Source organism: Passer domesticus, chromosome Z (genome assembly GCF_036417665.1).
Source record: "Passer domesticus isolate bPasDom1 chromosome Z, bPasDom1.hap1, whole genome shotgun sequence".
Lineage (NCBI taxonomy): Eukaryota > Metazoa > Chordata > Aves > Passeriformes > Passeridae > Passer > Passer domesticus.
In genome coordinates, this window is record NC_087512.1 from 77,712,306 (window position 1) to 77,724,980 (window position 12,675).

General features: G+C 42.0%; 1 protein-coding gene across 4 annotated transcripts in view; it reads left to right on the forward strand.

Moving 5' to 3' along the window:
• Positions 1-12,675, forward strand: part of TMEM38B (transmembrane protein 38B) — a 20,796-nt gene continuing 8,121 nt past the window's right edge. Inside the window, exons 1-4 of one of the 4 annotated variants that reach the window (XM_064403055.1) lie at positions 1-25; positions 8,789-8,945; positions 11,469-11,653; positions 12,438-12,525. In XM_064403055.1, the coding sequence (XP_064259125.1) occupies positions 16-25; positions 8,789-8,945; positions 11,469-11,653; positions 12,438-12,525 (440 nt within the window). In that variant the 5' untranslated portion in view covers positions 1-15. Of the gene's footprint in view, positions 26-4,092; positions 4,346-4,567; positions 4,727-8,788; positions 8,946-11,468; positions 11,654-12,437; positions 12,526-12,675 lie in introns of those variants that run through there. The other 3 variants (XM_064403053.1, XM_064403054.1, XM_064403056.1) reach the window with 3 other exon arrangements.

The following is a 12,675-nucleotide window of genomic DNA, read 5'->3' on the forward strand; positions in this document are numbered from 1 at the left end:
TGATGAAGCTGGAAGATGCAGAAAGGTAAAGGCGGGGCCTGAGTTTATGAGTTATGACTGAAGGCATCCACAAGTAAGGTGACAAAAGTGGAATGAACATCCAGATTCTCACAGAAAAACAGCAGACTGACAGGTGTAATAAGCCATGAATAAATGCTGAGGATGCCATGGAGAAAGCAAGAAAATCAGGCGAGCTGTGGGGAGTGACACTGAAAGAAATGATGAATATATGGTGCTGGTGAGACAGGAAACAGGAAAATGTTCTAGAAGATCAAAGTAAGCAGCTTGATGGGGATAAAAAAACTGTTGGAAAACAAGGCAGAAAACTGTGGAGCAGAATGAGAATTTGTTTGGAAGGAGAAGACAGCGGTGTGGCACACAGCTACAAATGACAAATGTGGTGGGCTGAGAGCAGACAGTGGAAATGTCCACTTCCATATTGTGAAAAAGATTACTATTTTAATCTGACTTGATTTTGATGAACAGACTTAAGTTTGAGAGATCTTCTTAGAAGACAAAAATACTTAACCTAATAATTCATAAAAAGAGATTATTTCTAATTTCCTGATTTGGGGAAGAAGAGTAAAAGTTTTGAGGCATACTGATGAAATATCCTGAATAAGTTCTCCTCCTTTTTTTCCCCCTAGGGCACTATTTTTGAACTCCAGGCCATTTCCTGTAGGACCCCAACAGACATTATGAAATAAAATACTAAATAAATATATCCTGCATTAAGCAGCAACTTCACCAGCCATACTTCCATGCTAAGTACACAGACCTTTTTTTCAAACACAAAAATTAGCATAACCCTGCTGAAAAGTACTAAGAAGAATGTGCAAGTTGGGTAACTATTCAGCAGTGTTTACAGTGGGGTTTTTTAAGGTCAGGATAACATTCATTGTCAAGAGAGTCAGTTCAGGCTTGTGCTTTGATTTCACATTGAGCTTTCCACTCATACAGCAGAACAATCTGTCTTTAAAATTCTTATATGCACACTGTGCTGCTCAGGTCTCACTATTAGCCTGCTCCCAATTTATGAAGAAAGGGGCATCTGTTCTTCCAGTTTAAAACCAGAAAAACACAAAAAATTGTTTTTCACACACACAGGTCCACCTAGCTTACACACTAATACCATCAGCTCACACTGACACAGTTCTCTCAGTATCTGTACACTCAGCTCAAGGATGAGCAGGATTACTTCAGGTGTTTTATCCCCTGCTGTCTTTAAATTATTGCTGAGATATCCAGGACAGCTGGAAATTGATCAGATTTTAAGTTTTCTTATTTGTTACTCTACTTTTATTACACAGACTGTGTTCCGTGGTCTGATTTCATCTCTGCTAAGATGCCACCCTGAACACACAGGAATCTCTCCCTGGTCACCAGCAGTCTTAGATAAACTGCTGCTCTTTTTTCCTGCTGGAGCTGGAGGTAGAAAACTCATCAAAATGTCATTCTTGTTTAACCTGTGGTGGTTAGCATGCTTTCCCACCTCACTGCTATGAGATCCACCCTCACACCAGCTACCTCTGTGTTGTTTAACCCCAGCCACCAGCCCAGCCCCAGGCAGCCACCCTCTCACTGGGGAGAGAATTGGCAGGGTAAAAGTTCACAGGCTGAGATAATGACAGTTTAATAAGGGGAGCAAAAAGCAAAGCAAAAGGAGGAATGAATTCCCTGCTCCCCCTGACTGGGCAGGTGTTCAGCCTTTCCCAGCAGAGCAGGGTCCCATCACACAGAATTTGGGAGGACAAATTCCATCACTCTAAATGTCCCCCCTTCCTTTCCCTCCCACTTTATACACTGAACGTGATGTCTCACGGTCTGGAACATCCCCGGGCTCAGCTGGGGTCACCTGTCCCAGCTGGGGCTCCTCACCCTGAGGAAGGGCAAAGTCCTCGGCTCTGTTCAATCAGCAATAACAAAAACATCTCTGTATCATCACCCCTTGAGCCCAGCACAGATCCAAAACACAGCCCCACACCAGCCTCGGGGAAGGAAATTAACTCTACCCCAGCCCAAACCAGCACAACTCTGCTTTGGAGAGCAACACTTCAGGTGCAGTGACAGTGCAGTATCATGTATTTGAGGACCTCACTAAAAATTGAAAGTTCGGGCAGGTATTGCTGACCTGCTGGAAAATAGCACCAGCAGAGGTATCACTGTTAAAGAATTTGGGTATCTCTACGCAAGTTGCAGGCACGGAGGTGGCTGCAGTGCAGATGTTGCTGGCCCAAACTGCGACTTTTTTGGGTTTTTTTGCGTCCCTGTAGGTTCCTTGCGGTCACTGCCATTTTCACTTCCCTCCCTCTCCTATGATCACAAACGAGATAGCCTGAGCAGTTTTCACCGCCTAGCAATGAAACACATGCCGCTCGGTGGGGATAAACCAGTACTGCAAGGAGTGGGAGAGATTACATCGTTTTAAATCCCGTCAGTAGCTCCGCGGCTGCACAGAGCCTCGCTCAAGGGGAAATAAAATTATGCCGAGCTCACTCCTGCTACAGAATGCAGCTTAATGCATTACGTCCCATTACCTGTAAGCCGAGGCAAGTCGATATTCTGCTCTAGAAAACAAACTCTGGTTTCTGAGACTGCACACAAGCACGACAGAAAATAAGAATTAGATTTGTTAATGGCAAGGCTAGGAAGAGATCACTTTGACTAAATTAGGATCTGTTCATGTAGATGAAAAGAAGATGGAAATGGCCAGGAAATAGAAACGAGCTGCATGCACATGGGTCAATCCTCAGGGAGAAAATGAGTCACTGGATGCACAGAAAGGAAGACACGGAGAATAGGAATTTATTCCATGAAACGGTACTGATAAAAGGCAAATCAATGAAAATAACAGCTCGCTATTCATAGCAAGCTGAAATTATTCTGGGAAAAATTCAAGTGTTTGCTGTGTTGAGAGGCATAAACCTTTTCCCCAGAATGATTCTATAATTTCAGTTATTTCCTGAAATTAGTTCTTGGTAGGCAAAGAACGAGTTAAGACCACCTGTGAAAGGTGCACATTTTCAGACTGCTTTGCTTAACTTCATGCAAAACTTAGAGCCTTTGAGAGTTCTTTTCACCAGCACGTGGAAGCTGAATGGAAAAGACAGAAACAGCTCGGGGAAAATTTAGTAGGGAAAACCAGCCAAAAAATTCACAAATTAATAAACTGAATGGAGCCTGTCAGAAAGATGGAAAGACTGTTTAAAAGGGCATGAAGTGAGAGGACAAGGGGGGGAATGGGTTCATACTGAAAGAGAATAGATCTAGATAAGATATGAGGAAGAAATTCTTCCCTGTGAGGGTGGTGAGACCCTGGCACAGGACACCCACAGAGGCTGTGGCTGCCCCTGGATCCATGGAAAAGTCCAAGGCCAGGCTGGATGGAGCTCGGAGAAAGCTGGGATTGTGGAAGGTGTCCCTGCCCATGACTGAGCTTTATGTCCCCTCCAACCCCAAACATCATACTACATTAATTTCCTTCAGATCCTCCGAGGCTGGCGAACAAACAAAAAGCAAATGCCATGTATATTGGAGTTAGCAGATCTTTCAAAATGTTTCACTTGGGCAGCTCAAGACCAAACCAGCTTTGCTGAAAATACTGTGGGGTTGGCGCAACACGGGCCCAGATCTTTAAGGAGGCAGAAAACGATGAAAATGGATGTAAGGACGCATTAAAGCGCTTCTGCTGAGCTCCGGCAGCATCTAGCGTACATTAATACCCTCAGTAAGTGATGAACAAAGAAAAAAAAAAAAACAAAGAAGGATGACCACACGTGGAACCGAGCGTACACGCTGGTAAGGCTGAGTACTCTTGATGGGCTTCAGAAATATTTAACAGGAAAGAAAAACAAGAGTGTATCAGGGTTAAGTGCAGCGAAACAGCACAAACGCAGCAGCGGCTCTGAGGGAGGCCACAACCGACCTCGCACTGCGCGCGGAGCGGGACTTGTCAGCACTTTGACCAAAAAAAGGCAAACAAAAGGCAGGGCAGGCACCTGGCAGCGCCCAGCCGCGGGGCTGAGGGAGGGAGGGAGGGAGGGAGGGACGGCCCCGTGAGGCGCCGCGCCCGCCCCGCCTCACGCCGACGGCGGCCGGCAGCGGCCAAGCCGCGTCCTCCCCGCTCCGCCGCCGTGCCGGGCGGCCGCTCCGGGAGCTCCGTGCCCGGCCATGGAGCTGTGGCAGGTGCCGCTGAGCTTCTCCCGCCTCCGCATGTTCCCTTTCTTCGACCTGGCGCATTATGTCGCCTCCGTGGTGGCGCTGAAGGAGCAGCGGGGTGAGCGGGGCGAGGCGGGACGGGGCGGACACCCCACGGAGACCCCCGTGCCGATCCCGGTGCTCCCCGGTGTGTCCCGCGGCGAGCCGCCGTGCCGGGAGTGCCCCCACGGCCCCTCCGTAAAGCCTTGTCTGCCTGCCCGCAGGATCCACCCAGCCAAGCTTTTCTGGCTCTCCAGAACTTAAAGAGGAGAAATCAGCCGAGAGTTTAGCTGGAAACCCCCTCGGGTGTTTTATTCAGTAGTTTGTTTGTTCCGGTTTTGAGGTCTGGAGGGAAAGGGCTGAGGGCCCTGGAGGTTGGGTTGGTGGGTTTGTAACACAGGCCGGTATCTCTCTCTGCCCAGAATTGCATCTGAGAGGGGAGACTAACTGGGGTTCACATCCTTCACACGCCCTGTTTAGGGTGTTAAAGCCTTTCTGCCTTCTAGGAAACAGCTCAGGATTTTCATGGGTAGGTCCTGTGCCCGTGGCTTGTCAGCCCGTAGATTGTAAAGTGAATTTAGCAAAGCTTTCTGCTTCCACTAGCAAGGTTTTGTATGAGAGGACATCATGGCACTTCAGTCTGCGTGGTCTCTTCCAGATAATCATTTACACTGTGGCTGTTAACCCCAAACCTGTTTGTTGGGTTGTCTTTTTTTTTGGTGTGTTTTTTTTTTTTTTTTTTTTAAATTTTTTTTTTGGTGTGTGTTTGGTTTTTTTTTGTTTGTTTGTTTTTTTGGTTTTGTTTTGTTTTGTGTGTGTGTTTTTGTTTTTGTTTTTTTTTGGGGTTTTTTGTTTTTTTGTTTGTTTGTTTGTTTGTTTGTTTTTTGGGGTTTTTTTTAGTTGTTTTTTTTTCCTGTCACAAATGTAGACGCTGGCCTTCTTTCAGTCTTTACAATTAAGCTAACGTGTGGTGTGTGTTTAGACACGTTTGCATGTAACTGTGCGTCCCAGGTGATAACTGTGTAGGAAACTGAGCTGGCTTTTGGGATTGTAGTGCAAATTTGGGAGCTGCTGCTTGCCTCAGATTTCTAGGGCTCTGCACTGTTCATTCAGTGAGAGCTTATTTGGTCCCTTCCTATGTGTTCTGAGGTGAATTTTGACTGTCTGCTGAGGAAATGCACTTAACAGACTGTGAAGACTGGTGTGAAGTGCTTATGCATTCTAGAATCTTCACCAAACTTTGTTAATGCTGCTCAACTTTTTAACAGGTACTGGGCTGTGGCATTGTGTAACATGTCTGCTCCATTTAGAAAGGGACTTTCTGACATTATCATGCAACACCTTTAACTTTTCCTCTGGAGTGGGCACACCTAAAGATGAGGATGAGAGGCCTCTCTGCGTAGTTTTAGTGAGACAACACTTATGGAAAGTAAAATTGCTATCAGAAGTCTGGTCAGATCCATGCTCCTATTTTTTTTTTTTTTTTCCTTCTCAGCTTAATAGCTGGTAGTTCAGAACTCCTGAGTATTTTCTAATAGTTGAAATTAATAACTGTAATCCAGGTGACTGCCTGCTGGCCTGTTTCTCCCTTCCCAAGTGGTTTGAACTGAGTATTAAATCATAACTGAAATAGCAGTTATTATGAATGCTCAATAATATAGCTATATTATTGTAGATTAGTGCTGTCTAGGCTTTATGTTCTTCTTGGAAACTTACAACAGTAGCTAAATTTGACAGGGAAATAGCAGGGTAGCCTTGAGTGCCTGGTGATGTCAGCACTATGTGGTCGAGTTACAGCCACATTTATTTTATCCCAGATTACTGTCTCATTAAAATACCAACCCACCCCCACTGCTTAAAATCAGATTCAGTGTGGGCTTTTGGATCATGGATGGGTGCACACTAACTGGGACTTTTCCAATCCTCCTAGCCAGGCTTTCTTGCTCACTTGTGACTGGCAAACTACAGCAGTGACAACCAACTTGTTGCTTTCTGTGTGTTTTAAAAGAAGAGTTCTTCATTAGTGCTTTTGGGATGGCTTAGGAGTTGCTTGCTTGTAATTCCAGCCAGTTGTAAAACTGGAAATTCTCTTTGTTTTGGGATGGAGGGACAGCAAAAGGTGTTGATGGTTGAGGATGGGTCATATTTGGTTTGTTCCTGACATTTTTCTATGATGTGCTTCAGGTGATTTGAGAAATAATTTCTTCAGCATAATTTAGCTCTGTTAAGTCTGACTCTATAAATCCTTTATCTTAACTAATGCTATTCTATGTGGTTGAATGGGGTACTGGAAGAAACTTGTGCAAACCCTCCTGGTTTCCTCACTGGATGTGTGTTTAGTCTGCATTATTGCTTATTTGGAACATGCAGAAAAAAAATAAAGCAAATATAATCCTATTGACAGAAATAGTTGGTAAGGGGTTTGTTTGTTAGTGTGTGTTTTGGTTTTTGTTTGTTTTTTGTTTTATGTTGTTTGGGTTTGGGGATTTTGTGGGGTTTTTTTCCCCCTTTGGTTTTGGTTTTGTTTTTTTTTTTTTTAATTTGTGTGTGTTTTTTGTTTGTTTGGTTGTGGTTTTTTTGGTTGTTTTTTGTTTGCTTGTTTTTGGTTTTTGTTTGTTTTTTAATGTTACTATTGTTCAGGAACCATTCTTAAAACCATATTCAAAATCAGTCCTTCTGTTTTGAAACCTTTCCTTTCTGAAGTGTACATCTGCAGGGCTGGTGGCCTTCTGGCAGATCCACCATTGCGTGGTTGTGTGATGCCTCATTAATTGTAGAGGATGCATCAGAGGACAAATATAAATGACCACTTTGTACAAAGACATGTGACCTACTTAAAACTGAATTTGTCCTCTGAAAGGCTATACCCTAGTAATAATTTAGGTAGCAATGCTGAGATGATCTTTAAATTAGTTTCAACTTTTTTTGTCTCATTGTCTTCTGTATTGTGTATATTTCTTTTTGGGAAGCAGGTATGAATTGTTAAAAACTGGCATTTGAGCCATTTCTAGTGCTGACCAACAGAAAAATCTTGAAGTGCAATAGAGGTTCCACTTTCATGACTTTTTACTTGTAAAATGAAGACATTTACCTGCATTTTTGTGGAGCTTACTGGTAGAGGGAAGGCTGGATGTGCCCTCAAAACTGAAAACTACTTTGCCCTCAAAACTGAAAATCTAAGTTGTGGGGCAAAGGAAGTGTGGAGAAGCTGGTTATTGTAGGAGAGTAGATCTGAAGAGAGAACAGATACCTAATTTTAAACCTACTCCAAAAGTAGTAAACACAAGTCATTAATAATTTGCAAGTGTCTTACTTGGAGCACTAGGTACTGCAGTTTGAAAAATAAATTACAAAATAGTTGAAGACAAAAGAGATGATGTTTTATATTCAAGTATTCTGTATTGCTTAGGAGTGCTCATTTTTATAAATTGGCCGTTTTATGGGCATTTTGATATTGCTGCAGTACTTGGTATCTATGCCAGCACTAAAACTGGAACAGTCTTGTTAATACATTGAATGGATTGAGAGTGCTGTATGTTTTTTTAAATGTTTGAGCCTCTCATTTTGGGTAGAAGCTTCTTTTCCCACAGAAATGCCTGATAAACCAAAACTTCTGCTCTGAATTGGGAACAGATGTCAAATTTCATTTTGGGGCAGACAGTAGTGCTTTTGTGTACTTCAGCCTTTGGACTACGGAAAATTAAACTTGTTCAGGCAAACAGCTCAGAACCAGTGTAAAGGGGAGGCTTTGGCAACACTGAACTTTTAAAGTGGAAGGAAATAGTCAAAACAGCTACTTGACAATATTTCTAGCTTTGGTAAAATGTTGTTGTCCTCTGAAAAGGGTTAATACTTCCCATTACCTCCAGTGTAAGCTTTTAGTATTAAGTGCTCTTTTAGGCATAGTTAACTTGCATTTTAAAATGATACTTAATTTTAAAGATGATGAAGTAAACCAAACTGTCAACCTTTTTAATAATGAGGGAAATTTACATTTATTATTGTAGTTCAAGGTAACCTTTTTTCCTCTGTTCAAGAGTGCAGTTGAAAACGATTAGATAATTATCTTGGATGCTGTTTTCATTTTGGCCAGAAATCACAGCAGAATATTGTGAGAAAAGAAGGGAAAACAGTTACCTTGAGTTCTTGGAACACTCAAAAGCAGAAATGGAATTCCTAGAATAACCCTCCAAATGTCAGCAATCGTGTTTAGATTAGCCACTTAGGTGTTTTTAATACAAATTTGAAAGCAAGTGTGTCCCTGTGTCAGGCTGTTAACAGCAAGACCTCACTGCTATGCTCTGAAAGCTTTTTCTTCTTGGTACCTAGATATAACAAACTAATGCACAAAAGATATTCAGAGAACACTTTGTGTCAGCCTAAACTTCTGTTTAGGAGTGTAAGTTAAAGTCACTGTACCCTGAGGTTTGCATTTCTGGAAAATTTTCTCCCTGTGAGAGCCTGCTGATTGCTGGAAGATTTTTCATTACCCAAAGGAACTAAATTGAAAAATACTGACCTTTAAAACATGATGTTATTTCTCCAGTTTTCATTTCTGTTTATGCTTTTTTTTTTTTTTTTTCCCCCACAGGAGTTGTGGAAGTGTCGGTCCGAAGTCCCTTGGCCTGCTGGTTTAGTGCAATGCTTTATTGCTTTGGGGGCTCAGTTTTGTCTTCGTTGATGCTTGGTGAACCTCCAGTAGCATTTCTGGCAAAGACCATAAATATTCTACTGGCATCCTCAGTCTGGTAAGCAGCCACAATTGAGTAAAATGGGTGATATTGGCTCTGAGGAAGCTGTATGCTGTAAATTGATACTGTACCATCAAGGTTCCATGTAAATCAGAATTTTTGCTTGAAAGTGTTGTGGATTTGGATACTGTCATCCAGAGTGTCACAGCAGCTTTGTTCTCTGGGAACAGAGAGCAACTCTTACAGCCTGTTGTTTAACCAAATGCTCTATTGCTAGATCAGACTTGCCTTAGATTTTTGTAGTATTCCTGGTCAAACAGCTGCAAACATGACTTTTTAATAAAGTTATTCAGTTGCTGATTTACTGAACATAGGTATGTTCATCTCATATGCAGTCAAGTTTTTAAAAGGTAGCTCTTGAAGACCAGAACCTGGCTGATGTAAAAATTTTGTTTTTTCCTGTAACTGAGGTTCCAAGACACATCTTTCCTCCAGTTCCTACTTCCAGACACATTTTTTTTCCTGTATTTCATTCCTTCCCAGATGGGCAGGTGTTGTGGTAGAAGACAGTAGCTATCTGAATAGTATGATTGAATCAAGTATTAGGCATTTTGGCCTGCTTTGGAGTTAAAAAGACATTCTGGAGTTATTTTCATATAAATGTGGTCTTCCAGTGGAGTTCATTTGTTCCAGAAAGTGATCTTTGAAGAAAACTTCAAACGTACCAAAAATCATGAGCAGCAGTGGGGTTTTGAATTTATAAATCTCAATCACTGCATTTAGATAGTCTGGCCTGCTTAAAGTCCTTTAGTTCCACTTTTCCCAGAAGTTTTACAATTGCAAATTCATTGAAATGAAATCAAGTGTTTCTGTCTGTCTGGGTATATGTATTCGTTTTGTGGCCTTTGTGTTACAGTAGAAGATGACATATTTAATTTGGTGAAATTAATAATATGTATTATTAGTGAATTATTAACAGAACCTGCCTGTGGTTGTGTTAGTCTGATGTGGGCAGATTGATTGCTTGTTTCATCAAGTGACACGAGCTAGGAGTACACTTGAGGAGAGCAGGATTTCTTTTTAACTCACCGTGATCAAATGTGATTTGATCTGTGCACAAATTAAAGGTTTTAGTGAGAAGCTGTGAACGTTACAAAACGTTTTAAGCTTCCAGCTTTACAAAGTCCACTCTTCCTGAGTGTAATGACCTTAATTCCTGGCCCCAGATCATGCAAAATGGAATTCCTCAAGCCACACTTGGGACTGGAGAGTGAGTGGAGTCGTGCTGGGCTTGAGGAATGCTCCTAAATAGTCTGTAGGACAGCGGCATCTACTGTCAGCAGAGATTACAGGCAGGAGTGCCGTGGTGGCCCTTCAGTGCCAGCCCCAGTCCTGTCACCCGTGCCTCAGGGTCCTAAACCCACATTCTGCAGATCTGAGTTAATTCTGGTGTGAGTTGTCTGATGAGTAGTAGGCGGCTTAAATGGCTTTTTGCTGTAGTCTGTAAAATACATCCTCTCTCCACATCTTTGGCTTGATTGAAGCCTGGTTGCATACAGAGGCATCTGACTTTACAGTAAGAGATAAAGGGAAGGGCCTCAGAAATTCTTGACAGGCAGGATTGAGATCAAAAACCTTAAAGCAAGGGGCAGTGTTTTGGGTTTTTTAAATAAAACAAAATTTATCCTTGTTTTCAAACACTTCCTCTGCTCTTATGCAATTACTGCTCTTACTCCTGTGCTGAAATAATCTACTTAAGATAACTTAATCAAGATACTTAATCTTGATTGGGTTTTTGTGAATGTCTCAGTAAGAACTGAATTTTATTTATTATTGAAGACATATAATAGAACACTACATAATCTAATATTTTAAAATTTACTGTCACTTAGGATTTAACTGTTAGCCATCTTTATTTGGTTTTAAAAGCAAGTTGATCAAAGATATTTTGTGTAGTGTTATTTCAATGCGTTGAATATAGAAATGTGATTATAATTGGAAAGCTGGAAAAGCTAGAATTGGTGAGTACTAAGATGTTAAATGTGTTTAAAAATAGCCACGCATTTCATCTAGTATGACATTAACTAGTGGAGGCATTCTTGCTGAAGTTATATAATTCCAGGTACCTACAGTCTGGAAGCACAGAGTCAGCATTTAATTTACCACCCCGTAGTAATCCTATTAAAAAAAAAAATCCCAAACAAAAACCCAAAACAAAACAACCCCCTACACTGAACTAAACAAAAATAACTCACCAATAAACTCAAACCACACAAAGTCAATCAGATACCACTTTCATGACTTGAATTATAGAAATGTCCTATATAAGGTGTCGAACAATTGGAAGAATGTACAGCTGTTTCAGATGGACTTCAGCAGATTCTTCTCTGTGACAATGAGCAGGTAATGTTTGGTTTTGGTGCAAAAGCTCAGGCGTGCTCAGAAGCTTTTCAAATTTGTTCCAAGATGTTCAAGACTTTGAGTTGTCAGTAGTATATCAGGCATTGCTAGTCATACTCCAAAAATATTTTCAAAGATTATGAAAACGTGGCTAATGTTTTGTTTCCTGATGACTTTCAGGTACCTAGTGTTTTACTGCCCAGAAGACATATTCTGCCGCTGCTTTTCCTTTCTGCCTCTTCGTCTTCTGGTGGCAGGAATGAAAGAAGTGACAAGGACTTGGAAGATCACAGATGGCATTGCACATGCAGACACTGTCTACAAAGATGCCTGCCTTGTCATGGTGGCTGTGGGCTGGGCCAGAGGTAGCATGCACAGCATCTTTTTCTGAGGGTTTGGGGTTTTTTGGGGCGGTGTTTAAATATCTAGCCCCTCAGCAGAGCTGTAGCACCATCCTTGCTCTGCTGGGCATTGTAGTCCTGATGCATTTGATGTCTCCTGAAGGAAAAAGCCTGTGCTGCAGATTTTCTGCCTGAACTAAGGGTGACATTGAAGGACTTTGAGGGGAGTTCCCTTCAGAAGGTCTTATGAGAGCTTGCAGGATGGGCAGTTAATGACAATAAAGAAGTAAATCTGTGTGGCTGTTGCTGAACTTTCCAACAGCAGAGCTGTGCCCTTGAATGAGGCAGAAGAAGAGAGCTGGATATCTTAGGTTTTGGAGTTGTAACCATTACTTGGTTTTAAACGTAGGGATAACCCTTGTTGCCTGCCTGCCATTTGGAATTCTGGAAGCCACCTGCCTGACAGCTGTATTTGCAGCCACACCATCAGGGTCACTTCAGAAAGGAGTTGTGCAGCTCTTGTTTCTGCTTGCTTCTGTGCTAATGTGGAAAGCAACAAGTGTGAATGTGATGATTGCACCAGTTCAGATCTGTCATTTACAGACCTGAGCTTCTTGCTGAGTATCTCAGCCTCTGAGGTTTTGTGGCCATCGTTTGAGTCTTGTTTGCATGAGAGGTTGGATTAAACCTTTTTAAGTCTGGGCTTTGGTGCCACATTTAGCACCTGGTGTCATGAGTTTTTCTGGGAGCAATGGCATAGTAGTGGTAGCAGTCAGTGGAAACTTGCCATAAATCTCTGCAATTTCAGGTGCTGGTGGTGGCTTAATTTCCAACTTTGAGCAGCTGGTGAGAGGAGTGTGGAAACCTGAAACCAATGAGCTCCTGCAGATGTCCTAGTAAGTTTTTTAAAAAAAAAACCTGCAATGAGTTAGCTATTGTTTTGCTGGCTCCTTGTGTGGATGCTTACTTTCAATGGTTCAAACAAAAGAAAAACCCAAAAAAAATCCATTAGGACATATTTGTACTCTGTTTTGGTGTGTATCCTT